The 21,519-nt window shown below is 39.1% G+C and overlaps 2 protein-coding genes and 1 non-coding gene across 7 annotated transcripts in view; 1 reads left to right on the forward strand and 2 right to left on the reverse strand.

Moving 5' to 3' along the window:
• LOC131315551 (uncharacterized) overlaps positions 1-21,519 on the forward strand; it is a 24,311-nt gene continuing 2,792 nt past the window's right edge. Inside the window, exons 1-12 of one of the 4 annotated variants that reach the window (XM_058344662.1) lie at positions 1-212; positions 358-444; positions 5,266-5,390; positions 12,576-12,634; positions 12,709-12,763; positions 12,846-12,896; positions 14,481-14,541; positions 15,542-15,582; positions 15,655-15,756; positions 16,526-16,573; positions 16,891-17,010; positions 18,164-19,039. In XM_058344662.1, coding sequence (XP_058200645.1) covers positions 164-212; positions 358-444; positions 5,266-5,390; positions 12,576-12,634; positions 12,709-12,763; positions 12,846-12,896; positions 14,481-14,541; positions 15,542-15,582; positions 15,655-15,756; positions 16,526-16,573; positions 16,891-17,010; positions 18,164-18,232 — 867 coding nt within the window. In that variant the 5' untranslated portion in view covers positions 1-163 and the 3' untranslated portion in view covers positions 18,233-19,039. Of the gene's footprint in view, positions 213-357; positions 445-5,256; positions 5,391-12,575; positions 12,635-12,708; positions 12,764-12,845; positions 12,897-14,480; positions 14,542-15,541; positions 15,583-15,654; positions 15,757-16,525; positions 16,574-16,890; positions 17,011-18,163; positions 19,040-21,519 lie in introns of those variants that run through there. The other 3 variants (XR_009196815.1, XM_058344660.1, XM_058344663.1) reach the window with 3 other exon arrangements.
• On the reverse strand, positions 14,850-14,957 carry LOC131318273 (small nucleolar RNA snoR100). Its single transcript, XR_009197600.1, has one exon. It is a non-coding gene; the product is annotated as a small nucleolar RNA snoR100 (small nucleolar RNA).
• LOC131315550 (sucrose-phosphate synthase 4) overlaps positions 18,653-21,519 on the reverse strand; it is a 10,498-nt gene continuing 7,631 nt past the window's right edge. For both annotated transcript variants that reach the window (XM_058344658.1, XM_058344659.1), the window contains 7 exons: positions 21,298-21,429; positions 21,030-21,206; positions 20,706-20,759; positions 20,548-20,610; positions 19,469-20,311; positions 19,203-19,330; positions 18,653-19,038 (listed from right to left, as the gene is read on the reverse strand). In XM_058344658.1, coding sequence (XP_058200641.1) covers positions 18,765-19,038; positions 19,203-19,330; positions 19,469-20,311; positions 20,548-20,610; positions 20,706-20,759; positions 21,030-21,206; positions 21,298-21,429 — 1,671 coding nt within the window. In that variant the 3' untranslated portion in view covers positions 18,653-18,764. The remainder of the gene's footprint in view (positions 19,039-19,202; positions 19,331-19,468; positions 20,312-20,547; positions 20,611-20,705; positions 20,760-21,029; positions 21,207-21,297; positions 21,430-21,519) is intronic.

The raw sequence follows: 21,519 nt of genomic DNA on the forward strand, positions 1-21,519 counted from the left end.
TTTCCCGCTTACTCTCGCTCTTATACTTTTCGCTCCATCGTCTTCCTAAACAGCAGGTGCCCTTCATATATTTGTTTCAGCCAGCATCATCAAAACACACACTCTCTCTCTCTCTCTCTCTTATATTCGTCAGAATTGGAAGACGGCGGTTTAGGAACTCAAGATGGAAGAGTACTTGCTTTGCATGAAGACTCTACGCTCTCAAATGAACGGTACGTAAACCTAGGTTTTCGATATCCCATCACAGTGACGGAAATTCAATTGTAGATGTTCAGTTTAGTCGTCTCCAGCGACTGATCATCACTGCAACTATTTACGTATTTCTATCTAATTGATTTTGAAATGTTGGTATTGAAGATGTGGAGGATCAAGCGGCGAAGATCTCAGTCGAAGAGCAAACTCAATTCACTACCATTCAAACTCTGGAGAAAGATCTCCAATTAGGTTTCCTTCTCCTCTTTCAATTCGATGTTTATCTCTATGGTGTAACAGTACACACAAATTATTTCCTGTTGTATGTTTACATCCATTCGTACCGTACACATGGTTTTGATATGTGCTTAATATGTTTGTTTATTTGAAAAATGTGTGTGCGCACGCACGTGTGAATATTTATTATATTCGTCGATATGAGCCTCCCTATCGGTTATTTTGTTGGTGAGTTTACTTCCCAACAATTTGCCATTTACTTCCAAAAAAAAGGGGAAATTATGTGCTAAGCCCCATAGTTTGACCCATTTCTCAAATTAAACCCTAGATATTTAGTTGGAAAATGGTAATATGCTTATATGTTTATTTATTTGATTATATGTGTGTATATAATATATTGGTCAATATGAGCCTCCCTCTCCCATTCAATTTACCGTAAACCCCATGCCTATAGGTAATTTTGTTGGTGCATTTACGTCGTAACAATTTGTAATTTACTTCAAAAAAAGGGGGAAATTATGTGCTAAACCCCATGTTTTGACCTGTTTCTGAAATTAAGCCCTAGATATTCAGTTGGAAAATGCTAACCACCGTCGATAACGTGTAGGCAATGCCAATTTTATTGGCAATTCTTCATACTTCTGGACAATGCCGAAGCTTCAACCCACAAAATCATGTTTAAAATTGACCCAAATATAGCCCCAGGTCAACTTGAATTGTCCCCCACAAATAACAACTCCAGGTGACAATGTGCCCTAGTAAGAACTGATCTAGAATATGAAGGCACTTACAGTTCACATGTGCCAACGTGGTAATCTATTTTGTAAGCAAGGAACTGTGGAAATCAAGGAGCACTTTACCATTATCTGGTTCTCCATACCATTAGCGTTTATATAAGGGGCATTGCACCTGGTCAACTTGAATTGTCTCCACAAATACCTACTCTACTCTAGGTGACAATGTGCCCTAGTAAGAACTGGTTATTCATTCTATTAGCGTTTGTACTTTGTATAAGGTGCATTCAGTAGATATCATGTACTTAAAGTATCTAGATACTAAGGATTGTATGGCGCATGGAGATAGCTTAGTGCTATGAAGCACGGATACTCTATTTTGGCCTCCATATCATGTATCGTATCCGTATTGGATACCGATACTCTCGGATACGCTCCGGAGACGTATCCGATATGTTTTTTTAAAGTATCCCGCTTTTAGATTTATGTTTTGGTATCCCGATACCTATTCAGATACGCGCGGATCTGTGTTGGATACACTCGGATATGTTTTGGACATGCACGAGAGTAAATATGTTACTGCTTAAAAAAATGGGTTAAAATTGCAATTAGGACTATATTTTTCTTTTACCCCCACCAATCAACACTAGAAACACACCGACAATATCCTCTCTCTCGTCCCTCTCAACAACCTAGTAAGTCTCTCGTCTCGTCTCTCTCTCTCTCTCTGTATGTATATGTGTGTGTGTGTGTGTGTATATATATATAACCATATGTAAATATATCTCTCAGCATGTGAAATGGTGAACGTGTGTAATGGAAAATTTTAATCATTAATGGAATTTTAGGAATTAAAAATTCTATATATAATATATTTTTTATTCATTTTTATATTCAGCGTTTCCCCCAACGTATCGTATCCTTCTTTTTGGAAAAATCATGTATCCTCATATCCGTATCGTATTGTATCTGTATCCGTGCATCTTAGCTCATCACTGATGAGAGACTAACAAATACAGTAATTTTTATTTGTGACAAATATAAATTGTGAAGCTATGATACCGAGAAATTTCCATTTCTATGCGCCATCTATCTCACTCCATCAGATGATGGATTAAAAATTTAAAAGTTCATATTTCTAATTTGAAGCTAAAACTAGCTACCACCAACTTCTGGAAACGCGATATTCTTTTGCATCCACTCGGAGTCACTCATCCTCCTTTTTTTCCCCAGCTCCCAAAGCCAACTAGGAGCTCCCACCCACTCAAAAGGATACACAGTATTAACATCAGTTTTGTTGCGTTTCTTTTGGAACACAATGCTGATAGTTTCACTAGTACTATGCACGGAGAAAGGGGGTCTAGTTTTCCTTTGTCCTTTTTTTTTTGTCAATCTTTCCTTTGTCCAAATGGGGGTCAATTTTGGAATTAACTGAAAAACCTTAGGCAGCTTACAAATGCAAAAGGGGGACTCCAGACTGGATTACTAATACCTGGTCCCCCAGGTACTCCTAACCCCCCAGTTGGGTCAGATTGCTAGACCACTGGGCTTGCTATTCTGGGCTTCAATGGGATTCAGGGGTTCCGCGGGACTATTAATCCCATCCCATGCCTAAGAATCAACCATCCTCGTGTATCCATTGCTGCATCTCTGCATACATTTGGACACAATCTGGACCCACCCTATTGCATGGCTGGTTTACTTTCAATTATATTTGTTTTTAGTTGGGCATGTTACACACTACGACACGCTAGAGGCACTTAGGACACAGTAGAGACACATTAAGTGCTCTGTGCTCATAATGGAATTTTAAAAAGTGAAGGTGAGGCCAAAATTGCCATGAATGCTTAGTTCTTGAATACTTATTTAGTAACTGATGATTTTGTACCTTCATATCGTTGATGTTACTAGAAATAGTGTTTCGGTTTTCCATATGTACCCAGAATTGCCTGCAGTATATATAGCTTTTTATATTCTATGCCTCACCAACGTCTATGTGGCCTAATTTTTAAAAATGGGGCTGTCCATGTATGTGTGTGTTGTGTTGTTCATGGCCCATATCCATGCGTCCTATAGCATGAGCCAGTGGATGTAGGAGGAATCTTTTCCATAATAGAAAATTCTTAGTTTCTTCTTCTTATAAAAAATTCTTCAAGCCGTTCTTCTTTTCCTTTTATGCTAAATTTGAGCAATTGTTGAAGAAAGCATCTCTTCCCTTTGACGCCTCCCTAAAGAAAATGTTCTTATTATCAGCTGCCAAGTGTTTGTTCTGGAGTAATGGACTATAGTATCTACGCTAGGTGGAAACCCATTGATTGATGCAGGCCCTGCTTGTCAGTTTTTTGGTAGTCAAATTTATTAACAAAAGAGCAAGGCTACAAAGCAACAAGACAGGCATACCCCTCAGGCAATGGCATCATTAGCAAGCAACCAATACAAAAAACAAAACAGAGTCAAAACAAGCTTAACACCCTTGCTTTCTGCAGAATGTTTGTGGATACTTCCCATTCTCTGCAAATTTCTCAATTTCCTGGATTCACCTTCCCACCTCTCCAAGAACTCACCCTAGCCTCATAGCTGCAACAATGTTACTCTTCAAAGTTATAGAATCTTTTTACTTGTGGTTGAACTTGTCTCTTTTTCTCCCTCCAAATGTGATAGACTGAGGAAGTCACTGATTGCTTGAGCACAGAATTCTGCATAGGGGAATTTGCCACATAGGGAGGTCCAGTTCCACATTCCAAGGCTAAGACCATAGTTATCAACCTTGTACTAGATGGTGTACCAATTTTAAAATTTGTCTGGTATGTACAGGTACTTGTATTTGTTCACATACTGTATCGGACATATCGTCGCATCGTATCTTTATTTTTCAACTAAAGATATTATATAAAATTTAGCTACCTTTTGGCAAACTTATTAATGTTTTTACTCATCAAATTTGGCAGCAACCCAAAATTTACAAATAGAGTTGAAAAAGCTAATCAATACAAGATAAAATAGAAAAAAGGAAAAAAAAGAAGCTAATCAATACCTTCAGTCTTTTAGTTAAGAACTATAAAAATCTCTCTTTCTTACACAATAATAGATCTCTTCCTTTACTTTGTTTTTGATAAACTCAAACCCCATCTTTCCACTCTTTGACTCTCTGTAAAAAAGCATTACAGCTATGAGCTACCCACAATGTCCTGAAAGACAAGTAAAGCGACACTCCAATGCTCCATGGCAACAAAACTCAGGGAGGATGCAACAGAATCCGGCAATCTTTCATCTTTTCTCTCTCTTCTTCTCCCTAAAGCTTCAGAGCAATATGTCATTGATTCACACTTGAGAGGAGTACGACCCAACCCATGTGTCTTTTGTACCGGACAAAATCTGCAAAATGGCTGTAACAGCCAAAACAAAATGGTATTTAGCTGGAACAGAACACAGTGCCAAGTATTCCGTTTTCTTGCAGTATCGTTCAAGATCGATAACTTAGCTCCGGACTTCTTAGAATAAGATGGTTCTTTGAATAGAGGACCAAACATTGGCTGTATGAGCATAATCAAAGAACAGACGACCATGGCTTTCGTCTTCTAGATTGCAAAACATGCACCTGGTGGGGAGCTTCTTCCAACAACATAACCAGAGATGAAGGCCCATTTAGACAATTCTTCTTAAACGAACCAACTTTGTTCTGCTGTTAGCCAGCTTGTTTCTTTGTTGCTTTTCATATCCAACTAAGCAGATTTGGCAGATTTGTTTATTGTACACCATCTTTCCAATGCCTCGCTAAAGAAAATGTTTTGATCCTTAGCTGCCAAGTCATTGATGGGGACCAAACTTGTCAGTTTGTTTGTTGTTTTTGATATCCAAATAGCAGATTTGTTTATTGTACACCTTTTTTCTGTGACAGAGGCTGGTATTTGCTTCATAAAGCTCTGGTTTATGAAGTGAATTTCGAGTAATTTTGGAATAATTAAGCTAAGGATAATTTCAGTACTAATGTTTAGGAAAGAAGTTGTATCTTCTACTGAAGTTGTATGCATTGTAGTTCCACATCCTCCCACCCACTTTCCTTATTCCCTCTGACTGCTTCTTTTTATTGTAGCTCATTCAGATATCAAGAAACTTGAAGCGGAGACTGATCAGATGGTGAAGGCCAAGGGGCAGATTTGTTCCCAGATCTTGGAGAAAAAGAGAAAATTTTCCTCTTTGGAATCAGATTCGACCACGCTTTCTCAGGTAGTTTTTTTTCCCTTGAAAACAATCCTATCCTAAACGGTAGATGATAAATTGTTGGATCATGTTTCTATGAGTACAACTCCATGAGGAGATTGATTGATGTGGGATAGCTTTTCAAACTTGGAATCAAGGTTCCTACATGGGCTAGGGTTTTAAAAAGCAAGCATGTTAAGGTTAAATGTGACTAAAAAAGGCCTCTTTCTCAATTTGAAGGATGAAGAAAATGAAGCCCTCTTTATTGAGTGGAGCCCCAAAATTAGATATGAGAAACTAGGGTTACGATAATTTGATTAAAGTTGGTTGGATAATATAAAGAACAAAGAATAAAGTAAAGGTCTTTGGTGGAGTTTGTTCCACATCGGTTAATTATCTCCTCCAACAATTAGTATATGAGCCTAGGCGGCCTCTCCACTCATTGGCAATTGGTTCTTGGTTGGATGCTTTAAGATATCAAGGCTAGGGTTTTGGAGAATTTGTTCCCCTTGTTTGTGCCTTAAGTGCACCGTTGTTTGTTGGGATCCATTTGTTATGGACAATGTTCTAAAAGTTGCTAGGTGCTAGTCGGGCGGTTGGCCACCTTCAAGCTTCGAGGCCTAGTAATCAGTGATTAATCGGCGCATAGCAATTAGTAATCGGCGATTAATCGAGCATAGCAATTTGTCGGATCTAGTTGGATAGGCCCCGCCAATGATTAATCGCCGATTAATTTTGTTTTTTTAGAAAACTGGTTATGGATTGTTTGGTTCTGTAAAGTTGAGAGACGACAGTATCGATTTGTGGAAAACCCAAAATTAGGGTAACTTTCATTAAACTGGGTATATATACAACGCAAGATGCAACAATTACAATGAGGTCCTAACTAATTAACTATTTACATACTAAGGATAAATAATGAAACTCCGTACAACGAACTAATTCAATAATCTAACACTCCCCCTCAAGTTGGTGCGAAGATATCAATCAAGCCCAACTTGAATGCAATAGGGTGGAAACTCTTGCTGCCAAGTCCCTTTGTGAATATATCAGCCAACTGATCTCCAGATCTCACAAAAGGCTTACATATCGAACCCTCGCTCAGTTTCTCCTTGATGAAGTGTCTGTCAATCTCAATATGCTTCGTTCTATTATGTTGAACAGGATTATGAGCAATGTTTATAGCAGCCTTATTATCACAGTAGAGTTTCATGGGACCACTGTCAATGAAACCCAAATCACGCAACAAGGTTTGGAGCCACAAGAGCTCGCAAACACCATGAGCCATGGCTCTATACTCTGCCTCTGCGCTAGATCTAGCAACCACTGATTGCTTTTTACTTCGCCAAGTAACCAAATTCCCTCCAATAAAGGTACAATAGCCAGAGGTAGAGCGTCTATCATCCACAGAACCAGCCCAGTCAGCATCAGTAAAAGCCTCCAACCGCAAATGACCATGATTAGAGAACAGAATTCCTCTTCCTGGAGCTGATTTAAGATACCTCAAAATACGATAAACTGCATCCAGGTGTGAAATACGAGGATCGTGCATAAACTGGCTAATTACACCCACTGCATAGGTAATGTCCGGCCGGGTGTGAGCTAAATATATCAGTCGCCCAACAAGTCGCTGATACCTCTCCTTATCAGTACGTTCGCCCATATCTCCACTCAAGTGATGATTTAGCTCAATAGGAGAATCTGCAGGTTTACAACCCAACATGCCTATTTCTTCCAAAAGATCAAGAATATATTTTCGTTGAGAGATAAAAATACCTCTATCAGATCTTGCCACTTCCATTCCAAGGAAGTATCTCATCGCTCCCAAGTCCTTAATCTCAAATTCTTGGGCAAGTCGAGACTTCAAATTATGAATTTCATTCATAGCATCACCTGTCATTATTATATCATCAACATAAACAATAAGGACATCAATCTTACCATCACTCCTCTTAATGAATAGAGTATGGTCAGCATGGCTTTGTTTGTAGCCGAAACTCAGCATGGCCTTTGAGAATCTGCCAAACCAAGCCCTAGGTGACTGCTTCAAACCATACAATGCCTTCTTCAATTTGCACACCTTTCCCTCACTTGCAGGGGAAGAAAAACCTGGTGGAATATCCATATAACCTTCCTCATTCAGATCACCGTGGAGGAATGCATTTTTTACATCAAACTGTTGAAGGGGCCAATTCAGGTTAGCTGCACAGGAAAGTAGAGTTCGCACAGAATTCATCTTTGCTACTGGAGCAAATGTCTCCTCATAGTCAATACCGTAGGTTTGAGTGAACCCTCTGGCAACCAATCTAGCTTTGTATCTATCAACTGTACCATCCACATTCTGTTTAACAGTAAATATCCACTTACATCCTACTGATTTCTTTCCTCTAGGAAGTGGTACTAGCTCCCAAGTGCCATTCTTTTTCAAGGCTGTCATCTCCTCTACCATAGCTCTTTTCCATTCGGGTATGACAAACGCATCCTTCCAATTCTGTGGAATAGATATAGAGGAAAGCGACGAAACAAAGGCATAATATGAAGGAGATAAACGATCATAAGACACAAATTGGGAGATAGGATGTAGAGTACATAATCTTTTCTCTTTTCGAATAGCAATAGGAAGATCATCAATAACAGGAGGTTCAATAAGAGAAGAATCACTACTAGATAAGTCAGCTGAGAGAGGAGAATCATTACCAGATGAGTCAGCTGAGGAGTCTGGAACTGGAGTAGGCAACGGTGATTGACAGAGCGGTATCACATGGGAGGACTTCCTATCTTTCTGTCTAGCATAGGTCTTCAAGTTACCGTGCAACTGTACTGGAAGTCCATTAGTGTCATCGCCCATGCCATGTGTTGCCTCTTCGGCAGATACTGTTTCTTTCTCTCCCTTAACATGATTATAAAATAGGTGCTCCCCCTCACCATGATTATACATAGTAACCATCTCTTCCTCCTGATTAGACTTCCCCTGAAGAGATGACTTGGAGAGGGAATAAAAAGACTCTTTTTTCCCAAAAAGTGACATCCATGGAGACTAAAGCCTTTCTAGAATGTGAATCATAACACTTGTAGCCCTTCTGGGTAGGAGAGTATCCATCAAAAATACATTTATGGGCTTTATGACCCAACTTACCCCCAGAGGGGTGGGGTGTATGGACAAAGCACACACAACCAAAAACTCTAGGGGGAATAGTGATAGCATGATAACTGCTAGGAAGACACTCTATGGGAGTCCTGAAGTTGAGAACACTGGATGGCATACGATTGATAAGATAAGCGGCAGTTAAAATGGCTTCTCCCCATAAGAATTTTGGAACATTCATGGTAAACAAAAGAGATCGAGCAACCTCAGCCAAATGACGATTCTTGCGTTCAGCAACTCCATTTTGTTGTGGAGTGTCAACACAAGTCGTCTGAAACAGAATGCCACGCTCATCAAGAAAAGCCCTAAAACCTTTATCAATATACTCAGTGCCATTATCACTACGGAGAATTTTAATTTTTGCATCAAACTGAGTACTCACCATCGCATGAAAAGATCGAAAACAAGAAAAAACTTCACTCTTTGATTTAAGTAAAAACACCCAAGTAGCACGAGAATAACAGTCGATAAAAGTGACAAACCAACGATACCCCTTAAGAGAAGTAACAGGAGAGGGCCCCCAGACATCAGTGTGAATAATCATAAACGGGGACTCACTTCTTTTGTTAATAGGTGCATAAAAAGAACGCTAATGTTTTCCAAGCTCACAGGCTTCACAAAAAAACTAACTCCGATGACAATGTTTAGTTAGATTAGGAAAAAGTTTTTCTAAAATCCCATAAGATGGATGACCCAATCTACGGTGCCACTGATGTAACATCGAGAGACTTGGACTCGTATCTACCTGCAGAGCCAGACCACTTGGCATGGGTGAAGGAGACGGACGAGGAGCAGACTCCAGATAATAAAGGCCATCACATGATCTACCACTGCCAATCACCTTTCCTGTATCCAGTTCCTGAAAGACACAATGTGTAGGAAAAAAGGTTACTGAGCAATTTAAGGATTGTGTAAGACTACTAACGGAGAGAAGATTAGTAGGAAAATTTGGCACATGAAGAACAGAAGAAAGAGGAAGGGTTGGAGAGCAGCGAATGGAACCTTTCCCTGAAATAACACCAGATAGGGATCCATCTGCCACTCGAACCTTATCCTTACCGGAATATGTAGAGTAGGAGTCGAAAAATGAAGAACGACCTGTCATATGATCTATGGCACCAGAATCTATGATCCACGAAAAAGAAGATGCATTAGTTGGAATACTTGTAGAGAAAGCTGCAGTGGAGGTAGGAGCTATAGTGGATGGAGTATCAAGCCTAGCCAGTAGGCGCCTGAGAGCTTGTATCTCCTCCCAAGAAAGAGGGCCAATTGGAACATGGTTGGGATTACCCGCCATATCAACAGAAGGTAGTGAACAAATACCAGACAATAACAATTCTCAAAAACAACTTCAATCAAGGGAATCAACTCAAAATAAGCAATACCCAATCAATTGGGGCCCCAAACTTCAACAATCCACGAACAATAAACCACCAATAACCAGAGATAGTAGTAACAATCGACTAAAAAATGCCAAAACGCTACAACCAGCAGCAAACAAGAGAAGACTAACCTAGAAATTGCAGAAAAGGTGCCCAAACTCATTGGGTCAACTCAAACTGACTCGGTCGAACTCAAATAGCAGCAGCGGAAGCCTGAAAGTACCTGATCTGAACGTGAAATGACTTGGAAAACTCCGGCGAGCTCTGGTGAGGGAAGGCGACGCCGGAAAACAGTGGTCGGAGGTCCGAACAGGGCCAGAAGACTGTCAGTGAACCCTAGGTTTCAAATCTGAGTGGCAAATAGGGCTAAAACTGGTTGATATAGCAGAATGCTATTGTTCATCGGTACTGTTCACGAGACACTGTTCATCGGCACTGCTCACGCGGCATTGTTCACCGGTACTGTTCATCGTACTGTTCACGCGGCACTGTCCATCCATTATAGCTGCAGTGGAGGTAGGAGCTATAGTGGATGGAGTATCAAGCCTAGCCAGTAGGCGCCTGAGAGCTTGTATCTCCTCCCAAGAAAGAGGGCCAGTTGGAACATGGTTGGGATTACCCGCCATATCAACAGAAGGTAGTGAACAAATACCAGATAATAACAATTCCCAAAAACAACTTCAATCAAGGGAATCAACTCAAAATAAGCAATACCCAATCAATTGGGGCCCTAAACTTCAACAATCCACGAACAATAAACCACCAATAACCAGAGATAGTAGTAACAATCGACTAAAAAATGCCAAAACGCTACAACCAGCAGCAAACAAGAGAAGACTAACCTAGAAATTGCAGAAAAGGTGCCCAAACTCACTGGGTCAACTCAAACTGACTCGGTCGAACTCAAATAGCAGCAGCGGAAGCCTGAAAGTACCTGATCTGAATGTGAAACGACTTGGAAAACTCCGGCGAGCTCTGGTGAGGGAAGGCGACGCCGGAAAACAGTGGTCGGAGGTCCGAACAGGGCCAGAAGACTGTCGGTGAACCCTAGGTTTCAAATCTGAGTGGCAAATAGGGCTAAAACTGGTTGATATAGCAGAATGCTATTGTTCATCGGTACTGTTCACGAGACACTATTCAACGGCACTGTTCACCGTACTGTTCACGCAGCATTGTTCATCGGTTGGTGCAAGGGAAATCCCGCGTTAGGGTTAGGATCTCTGCTCTGATACCATGTAAAGTTGAGAGATGACAGTATCGATTTGTGGAAAACCCAAAATTAGGGTAACTTTCATTAAACTGGGTATATATACAACGCAAGATGCAACAATTACAATGAGGTCCTAACTAATTAACTATTTACATACTAAGGATAAATAATGAAACTCCGTACAACGAACTAATTCAATAATCTAACAGGTTCACTCTCCACGCAAGGGTAGAACCATGAATTTATTTTGCCCTGGGCTAACCCAAAAATTATATATATGGACCAAAAAGAGGCAAACTCGCATATAAATATATAAATGTTCAAAAATAAACAAATGAAAGTACAAAAAATGTAAACTATTCAAGTTGTACCTCTACGATGTTTTAGAGAGTAAAATCATCTATTATCAAATCTGATTTGATATCCTCAACGAGTTATCTTTCAAGAACGACAAAAGAGTTTTTCCTCCTTTTTTATTTTGTTGTTCCATTATAATTTAACTCTAAAAGAGTAAAATTGTAAGCACCAACATTTTAAACCAATTTTAAGCACACCAGCCAGTGCTTTGCATCAACTAAATTAGTGTAAATCTAAACACACCAACCAGTGCTCTGCACATAAAAACATAAGAGCCCAGTGCTCTGCATTTAACAACGTAAGTACAAATCTAAGCACATGAGCCTGTGCTTTGTATAATAAGGGAATACTTATGGATTTGAAGCCTCGCAATTTGACCGAAATTAGGAGTATTTGGATGGTGGGTAACGGGTTGGCTCAGCTGAATGGGAGGATGGTGGGTTGGGCTAAACTCATTTGGTTTGGAAATTTACATATAATTTATATATATATATTTCATTTTTTGGGAGAGCACCTGGGCTATATGTAGTTCTGCCTTTGTCTCCACGTGCGAGTCGGGGGTTGCACGTGTCCAAAACTTATATATCAACCTGAGTGGCCTCTCCACTCATTGCCAAATGGTTTTGAGGTGGATGCTTTAACAGTCTCCATGATGATGTCAACCCTTCTATGGTAATAGTGTTAAAATGTTTCAGCTCTTTAATCTTTATATATCACAGTTCTTCCCCTGAGTAATGGTCATGTCAACCTTGGTGGGTACTCATGGCAATAATTTGCGTGCATTTCCATTTTTGGGTTCTTATCCGATTTCTAGACGAGTTGAGGCAACTAATTGATAGAGAAAAGAGAGTAAGAGAGAAAACAAGAGAAGAAATAAAGCGAGCAATCTTTTACTTCTCTGATCTGGTTCCTCTTTTGTTGTGTTGCTGTCCTATATATTTCCGAGCCCAAAAAAAAAGAAAAGAATAGTAAGCATTTATCCCAAGCCCGGTGATTTATCTTGGAGGTAGAGGGTTGACCTCTATACTACCACAAAAGAACAACTTGCTTGCTTGAGTGACCAGGAAACAAACATTTGCTACTTTCTTAATACTGTCCTTGTCTTCAATGGCTTACAGACACTAGAGCTTATTCAACAAGAACGAGTGAGCTTGTCAGCCAAATTTGTGGTGAAAAGGTTAGTTAATGTAAACATAAGATAGAGCTTAACTTATTTTTAATGTTAGTCACACGTCTCTTTTACTGCAACAGCACTTACTATACAAATATTATGGAGAATATCAATGCCAAATTGCAGCAACAACAGGTTTTATACCCTTTATTCACTTTTGTTCATTGCAATATAGAAAATATTTCAGTTGATAATAAGGGCTTTTGCTTTTGGGTAGGATTGGATCAAATATTACAAACTTAACTCAATCATTGGACAACAGGGATTGGTAATTTTCGATGATATTTCTTCTCTCTCTCTCTCTCTCAGAACTTTTGAGTTGTGATGATACATGTTCATATATACATGCATGAGGCTTTCATTTGGTTTCTATGAACAAAATGCATTCCATTACTAGTCTCACATGCTGCGTTGTATATTTTAACTTCTCTCTAGAATGCCCAAATATTTGAATCAAAGAGTGGTTGGGTACTAAAAAGTTTTTTTTAACAGTGATAAGCTGTGGAACACGTGTCGCCGTGTCAGATGTGGACATGACCTGACATGCTCTGTACACGGCTTGGACGCACCTAAATGCATGCTTCATTGTTCTTCTTGTTACTATTATTTTTGTTGACACGTTGGAGATGCTCAGGGACACGGTGGGGACACACTAAGGCTATGCTAGGGACACATTAGTAGGTCAGAAAACAATGTTGAAAAGTTGGGCATGGTCAAATTAGCCATGGCTGCTTAGTTCATGAATGTTGCTGAGTGATGGTGGTATTTTCAATATTTAGTATGTCAATATTGTTTGTGCTTTTTATCAAATTTGAATCATTTGATTGAAATGATATTCCTGATTCTGTATGAATCTGCGGTAATATATAAACTTTTAGTTTTACCGCGTTCTCAACGTGTATGTGTTCCTAATTTTTGACAAAGTAATGTTTCCATGTCGTGTCTGTGTCCGTATGCGTGCTTCTGGGTGATAGCTTGTTGATTGATGCCTTATTTCTTCTTGTGTAATATGCAATCTACATCTCCGAAGTAGTACCAAACTCATAAATTTTGTTTTTCCTTGTAGATTAGACCATCAATATAAATGTCCTGAGAAGTTTGTTTTTCTTCCAGTCATCCCCTGTATTATTTTTGAAAAGTGGAGTGTCATAATATGGATGTTTCAAGATTCTTGGTCTTGTAACTTTTCCATGCGTATAGCACTACTTGTTACATATGAAAAAAATCTAAGAAGCAGTTACACTTAGATGAATGTGTCTGGTTTTTCATGTACATACACACACAACACTCATCGGAAACTTCTAGACCCATGTTTCCAAACACGTTTTACTATTTGCCTAAATTTTCTAAAATCAAATATGCTCGTACATTCGTAGAACACTTATATAGTTCTGATGCTGTTACAAGTAAAATAGAATGCGATGATACAAGAAAAACAAGGTAAATTTGTCCAGTTTTGCTCCTTTAAACTTTAGAAAGAAGTTTGCATCACATTTAGTTATCGTGTTCTAAATTAAACTTCTTATGTACACAACATTTAATTGTGTATCATTCTCTGTGAAATAGAAATACACATATAAAACTACGTATTTTCTATGTGTATCTTGTCTTATTTTGTGAGAAATCACGTCAGTTAAGTGTGCATATTTCTAAGCCAGAAATTTGGTTTATTTCTACTATGTTTACTTTTTACAGTGAAATTGACTCTCTGTTGAGCTAGACAAAATCTTTTAGGGTGTTGTATTGAGTAATTTTGTTGCTATGACTTTCTCACCAGTCACAACATATTTAACTCTTTACCTCCATGCAGAAAATATTGTAATGCTACTGATTTTAGTTCATACATTTCAAGGATGCCAGTGGGGAAGAAACAAGAGAAGCTGAAAAGGGGGAACATATAAGAAAAGATGAAGGTATGACTTGTACACTGATGTGACATTTCTGGTAAAGTTGTTCTACTTTTTGTTTGGATTCTTACTAAAGAAACCTGCGTTTGATTTGTTACCACTGCATTATGTTCGAATGGAAATTTTGTTGCAATGGGGAAACATGACGACTGTACAACAACATAAACCATTTAGTCCCCAATCATTGCGGGTATGGGCGGGGGACGATTGGAGACAGGCCTAACCTTTGGTAATATATGCACAAATTGACTCCTTTAGAATACCATTGAAACCGTGGCCCCCCTATACCTCCAAGAACCGTGGAGCTAAAGGGATGTTTTGCTAAGGAACAATGCCCCCAAAACAAAGCTGAAAGGCATCAGAGAGGGCAGGCCTAGAGACCCAAATCAATTTCTGTGCTCATTAGCATTCTTCCTTCATTCATAGTCCAGAGCATTGGAAAGCACACAATGGGAAACATGACGACTGTATATCTGAAAAATTTGATAGCTGACCAGGACTATTTAAGAGAAACTTTCTTAAAGCTAAATGGAACTTCTCTGCTAGAAGCTAATAAATTTCCATAATCATATTTCCCTCAGACCCCCTGCGCTGGGTCCAACACCGAAATGAAATGAGCAAAATGTGAAACGTTTTTGAGATGTTCAAAACAAAGAGTTTTAAACCATCCTATACTTTGACAGTTAGTGATAGGTTAGATGGATTAAGTTACATGAATGCCTGCAAGGAATTTCGCCCATGCTATGAAACTCCTCCATAGCATGCTATATTGGTTGCTATAACAATATCTTAACACAAAGTGCCTGTTTTTCTTTTCCAATGGTGAGGTAAAACACATGCTATATTCACATATACTTGTGCCAAATTTGGAGGTCCTTGTAGAATAGAGGTACATTATTACGAATAAAGGTACTCTTTAAATAATCTGGAAACTAATGTACTTGTTTTGTCTGTATAGCTGTAATGTGTATATCTGATTTCTTCATCTACTGAACTTCACTTGCAGGGAAGTGTAGAGTAGAGAGTCATCCCATTGCAGAAAATGTGGTATGGGCATGTCATTTCATATTATAATGGGCTTATGGAGTTGTAGGCTTTTAATTGTCCACCTAATCTCAGGATGATGCAGTGAAGAAGCTAGTGACTATGTTAGAATTTGGCAAAGCTAAGCTTGATCTGGCGACACAAACAAAAGCCAATCTTCTTGCGGAGACTAGCAAGGTTTTAACATGAGTGGATTTACATACTTGTGCAGTGGAAGAAAACAAATATTTATGTTATTGAATTGGTTGTGAAGCAAACAGTAATTATCAGGGTTCTAGGTTTAGTCTGTCTAAATCATGAGTGCACGTGACATAAGTATAAGTTGCGCTAGAGTATAGTCTGTTATTCTCTGTCTTCCTTTCTCCCTAGTCTCTGGTGTTTCTGCTAGAAGTTATTCTATCGCTTTCTCCCTAGTGTCTGGTACTTCCCAACGAAGAGGAGGACAATTTGAAATATTCTTTATGCATTTATCATAGATCAGTTTTGTTTCTTCTTCTACTTTCTGATTGACAGAAGGCAGTGATGTTCACCAAAAATTTGTGTTCTTTTAGTATAAGAAATCATATATGTATAGGTAATTCTCTTTAGAGTGGGTCCCCTTTTACCATAGTTACTAAATGGATATGTTTTTTGCTTATATTTTGTTTCATATTCTGTTGTGCTAGATTTTCCCGGTAGACACAAAGTGTATCTAGGTTGCTCTGCCGTTGTATCTTGTGTATAGTCAGGCTTAAGCATTGAACCATCACCTTAAACCCAACCTACCCCTTGAATTATAAGCGCATAGTTACAGAAATTAGGTGGAATCAGATGAAAAAAGATAATATTTAATAACCGTCTCGTTTTGTGTTTGGATCCTGTATATTTTTGAGTTTAATGGGTACCTACCATTCCAAATACCATGAGATTCAAAGGATTCCCTCATTCAAATTTTCTACTATATCAGGTAAAGCAATCTGTTGAGCAAGTGAAGTGCAGGATTAGTGGTTTCAAGGTAACTCATATGTTAGACTGCCCATTTCTTGTTAACTGTTATTCTCTCTCCCATCCCCAAAATTTTGTATCCATTTATTAAGTTGTTAGCTATTAAGTGTATTTAATTTCCTTGATCCCAATATCCTGTGTCAAAATTTAACAGAATCAATATGTGCCACTTCCTGGTTTCTTTGAGCAACAGGATGCAAGATAATGGAGTTCTGAGAAAAAAAGTTTTGGACTGATTGCCGTTTCTATTGGAACTAATATTTTCATTTCTTTGATGTACTCACTATATCTACAAGGTGTTCTACTTTAGTTTTTTGGTGGTTATAGCCAGAGCTTGGATCAATGAATATCAAGACCCTAGAAGAAGAACATCAAGCTCTTTTAGCTGACCGAGCTGGAGAAACTGAGTATTTGCATTCTCTGCAGCAGCAATTTGAGAAACTGAAGGTTGATTTATTTGTCAGCATCTTCCATTTTTAGTTTTTTGGGCGATAAACTGTATTCATTTGTGTATGTACACTTTGGCGACTATGCCCACGCTCGATTCTCAAGATTCATGGGCCATCATGACACGGCACAGGCCGTCAAAAAGGAAAGCATGGGCCGTCCAAAACAACATAATGATTAGACGATTAAAGTCGGGGTTAACAATCTTGGCCTGAGATTTTTGTTTGCAGTGACATAACTAATGGAAGTTGCATGACATAGCTGAGTTAGATTACTTAGTTCCTGTGAAGTATGGATACAGATATGGATGTGAAACTCTACCAGTTCTGCAATACAGAAGAACCTTAAAATATAGGATAGTGGTACGGCTTTGATACATTCGGCAAAAATATAGTTCCCTAACATTTAATTCTGTATTACTCAAAAAAAAGATTGGTGAGAAATCAATGTTTGAGAACTTGTTATTAGTTGGGAAATTTGCTGTATAATTTTCAGTAGGTCGTATACAATTCTCCTTCCACTATCAAGTCTCATTTCACTATCATGCCTGAACCGTTTGTACTGACTGATAGATGACATATATCAACTTTAACTGTCATTACATGAACGTACAAACTCTCCAGGTAAACTGCTTAAATTGCCATTTGAAGCATGGATACGGGTACAGTTAAAAAGACAGTATGGATAGGAATATGGAGCACATCTGTGACTCAATAAGGTATGCGGGTATTTGGAGGAAAGTATGATACTAAATTGGTCCACAGTTAATGTCTTCTCCAAGGACAAGGTGGTGGAAAACTATTGTTGTGTTTACTTCTAATGTTATGTAAGATGATCTCAATTGCATAGCTGTTCTGGGACGTGGCCTAGAGTATCCAAAAAGTATGCTATATTAGCCATAATGAGGTTAAATTTCAAATCACCATAAGATACGTAGTATTTGATACATATCCTGACGTGTGTGCTCAGTACCAGTCGTTCATGTGGACACGGCAACCTTGTGGTAGTATCCATGCTTTGTTGCTTTGTTCATTTTGTCACTGCATTTTTCGTTCATTTTGTCACGGCAACCTTGTGGTAGTATACCTGCTGCTATTTTTATTTTCCGAATCTCCTAAGGAATTCAGGATGGCCTCCATTTTTATTTTTGCAGGGAATTTCTCAGGTCGTTAAATGTTGTTGTGGAGGGGAATACAAGGTAGAAGTTGCTCTCTGTATATAGGCATCACAGGGCATGCAGTCAACTCTTTGTGACTAAAGAGGCTGCTAAAAGTACTCAACATCCTATGGACAATAAAATTGATGCTTCAACATAGTCACTGATCAGGTAAATGTGTACACAAGGCCTGCTTCTTTAAACCTAACTGCAAAATGAGTACAATTGAACTCCTGAGAAAAGAAAAATGTAGCAAGTTGGTTGTTTTCCTTGGAATTGTCATGCAATGCAATTTTCAAATGCTGTATTGCTTTTCTGGTTCGTGAAATGTTTCACGTCCTTACATATGGTTTCATGATATGGTATGTCAAATTATCGGTTAGAACCCATTGGGGATGCCCATTGATTTTGTTGTTGCAGAACTTAACCTTGTGACTTGTGAGTATGCCTAATATACCGTTCATGTCATTATACAAAAGTTGTCTGTACTATTAAGCAAAATTAAGATTTCATTTCTGTTGTATTTTTAATAGTTCAGTTGCTTCTGCGTTATCCACGAAACCTCCTCCCAAAAGAAGTAATAAAGTGCAAGTAAAAATCACATAATCTGTAGAGCCTTTAAAGCTGCAGAGATATTGTGGAATTGATGATCCTCGACAAAGGCAATTCTGGGGCTATCTTGGGGGACTACATCGTCCCTTTTATAACTTTCTTCGCTGCGCAGAAGCATCTCACTACCGTATTCAACAGAATTTCTTAGAACAACAGTCTTGTGAAGACCAACCAATAGGCCTTCATAATCTGTATCCCCTTTCTCCCCGACAAACACTACCATTTTGGAAAGATCAAGACCCCACCTAACAGATAGGTACCTGGATAAATGAACATAAGTGAGATCTTATCTCACACAGAGATGGATGGATGTATTTTTACTAGTTTCCACTGTTGTGCGACTGAGTCATGCGCTTGTTGACTACACAACACAAACAACAAGTGCATTCCACACAGGCTTAAGTAAATTAGGAATAGTTCTTACCTTAGTGCTTGGCCTCTTGATGCTAATAATGGTACTACATTCAATCGTGTTGTGGCATGAGTGTAGACAAGACTGCATCGGAAGCCTCTCATCCGTAGCCTCTGGCGCAGTTCATCAATTTTTCGAGTCTGTCCAACCCCACATAATAGCAAGGATAAGTAGATGATACCATGTTTCTAAGATACTCCACGCTTTATGATCTCTCTAGCCTTTAATTAGATTTTCTTAAATTTTCAGCATGATGGGCAATTATTTGAAAATCTCACCATGGCTCCTGGTTTAATGCTGTAGGAATAGCATCGAGAGCTAAATGCATCTGAATACTCTGCTATATCATCCCCATTTCCATCTCCTTCTCCTACCCTACCAAGCCTCATTATCATCGATCCAACATTCTCACCTGGCCACTTGTACCCAATATGGGCCTCATAGTCCATATCAGCTGAGGAATCTCGCCAGGGATAATACATTTCACTTCCACTGTTACAGACCAATGCATCAAAAGTTTCCAAACCCACATGGCAATTTCTAAATATTTCCTTTGTCTCATGTAAGGTTAAACCTGTTAGCAGTACAAATCCTACCTTGCCTGAACTTGAGACTGCAGCTTGCATCACGTTTTTGGTGACTAATGGCAGGGTCTCAGTGCACAATCCATCCTTAGCGAAACAGTCGGTGGCTATTATGAATAGCTCCTTCCTTCTTCCTGGACCGTAACTAATGCTGGAATTGCCATGGGGGGAACCTAAGTGGGTCAGGGCCTCAATGAGTTTCCTTTGTCGGTTTGCTGCATCGATTTCTCCATGGGGCTTGAAGTCTGTATCAACTGAGAATTTCAAAGAAATGTCTTCCACATCCCTTAGGGAGTCGCTCATGGGTTCTTCAGGAGTAGGTATGATCTCAAGACGGGTTGTAGGATGTCGGTTCCTGCAATGCTTGACATGAGAAAGGTAGGTTCTACAGTGTTCTGGCCAAGAGTAACGGTGGATATACTTTAGCCCATTTTTGCGGCACTCGAGCCAGAGGTTTTTATCAGCTACGAGCTTTAGGAGGGCATCTGCTATGGCTTTGTGGTCATGTGGGTCGATGAGAAGCCCATTGTTGAGTGCCTGATTTAACAAGGAATTCCCAATTAGATTCTTTGGAAAACTTATTTTTGTGAGAAGCTTATTAATGTGCGACACCTTTTCCAAGTTAATGGGTAATCATGAGGGTAGAACCTCAGCCTATGGGTTCATGTACCCATTAAACTTCAAATTATTAGGTTGTGGCCCAGGAATTAGCCAGATTTGGTAGACTTGGCATTCATAGCGACTGAACAAATGTAAATTCTCTCCAATTTTACCTTGATAATATCCACAGGCCCACCATTTCTTGTGGCAACAACAGGCAAACCATAAGCAGCAGCCTGCAAGAAATAGAGGTATATAAAACTGTGGTAGTTCAAAGGAACTTCAAGCTCTAAATGCATTCTGCAGGTGAGTGAGTCAGGTAGTGACTAACCTCTATGAGTGTGAGACCAAATGGTTCAACAAGAGCTGGGTTGATGAAAACTCCCTTGAAGAGATAAATCCACCAGAGAAGTGTTACTGTTAGCAGTATTATGGTGCAGTTGAAAGGGAAACTTGAATAGTTAGTGACTTGTTAAATGTTGGTCTAGGCTAATGAATTGCAGACCTGACATTATCATGGATCATCCCATCTGGGATATCTATGTCAAGGCTTGTATGAGTACCAACAGTCCACCTTTCATTAGAACCTAACTTGGTGATGCCTTCTAAGGCTTGGTATAATATGTATAGAGGCAGATTAGTGAGCATATTTTACCTTCGTTTTAGCAGCTAGCTGATATATCTCAGGAACTTCAGACTGCTTGTGATGCTTGGGATATGCTACCATACCATACAAGTTGTACTTGTCAATTAGCTTCAGTACTGTTGTGAGAACAACTGAACTGCTATTAGACATCTCTTCAATGTCATCTCTGTTACCGAGTATTAGGGTCTGCAATAGTGATTTAGAATCATCCATGAATGTTGCTTAGACATATTATCTGTAGATAAAAGATGAATATTGTAGTGGGATGTAATTTTACCAAGTTGGCAAGTTCTTTGAGTGGTTGGCATTCGCCAAAAGCCTTGAGCAATGTGGTCACATTTTTCTTGGGGTCTGGACGAGACAATGCGAGGATCATAGGCTTGTGAGGGTTTGTGAAGAATTTTGTTATCTGAAAGAGTATAGCAGAAAGGTTAGAAGTAGTCATTCATAAATTTAGAAATGAAGATGTCATCTTTCACGTTATCAGAATCATTCCCAA

The sequence above is a fragment of the Rhododendron vialii genome, chromosome 2a (assembly GCF_030253575.1).
Source record: "Rhododendron vialii isolate Sample 1 chromosome 2a, ASM3025357v1".
NCBI classification, from domain to species: Eukaryota; Viridiplantae; Streptophyta; class Magnoliopsida; order Ericales; family Ericaceae; genus Rhododendron; species Rhododendron vialii.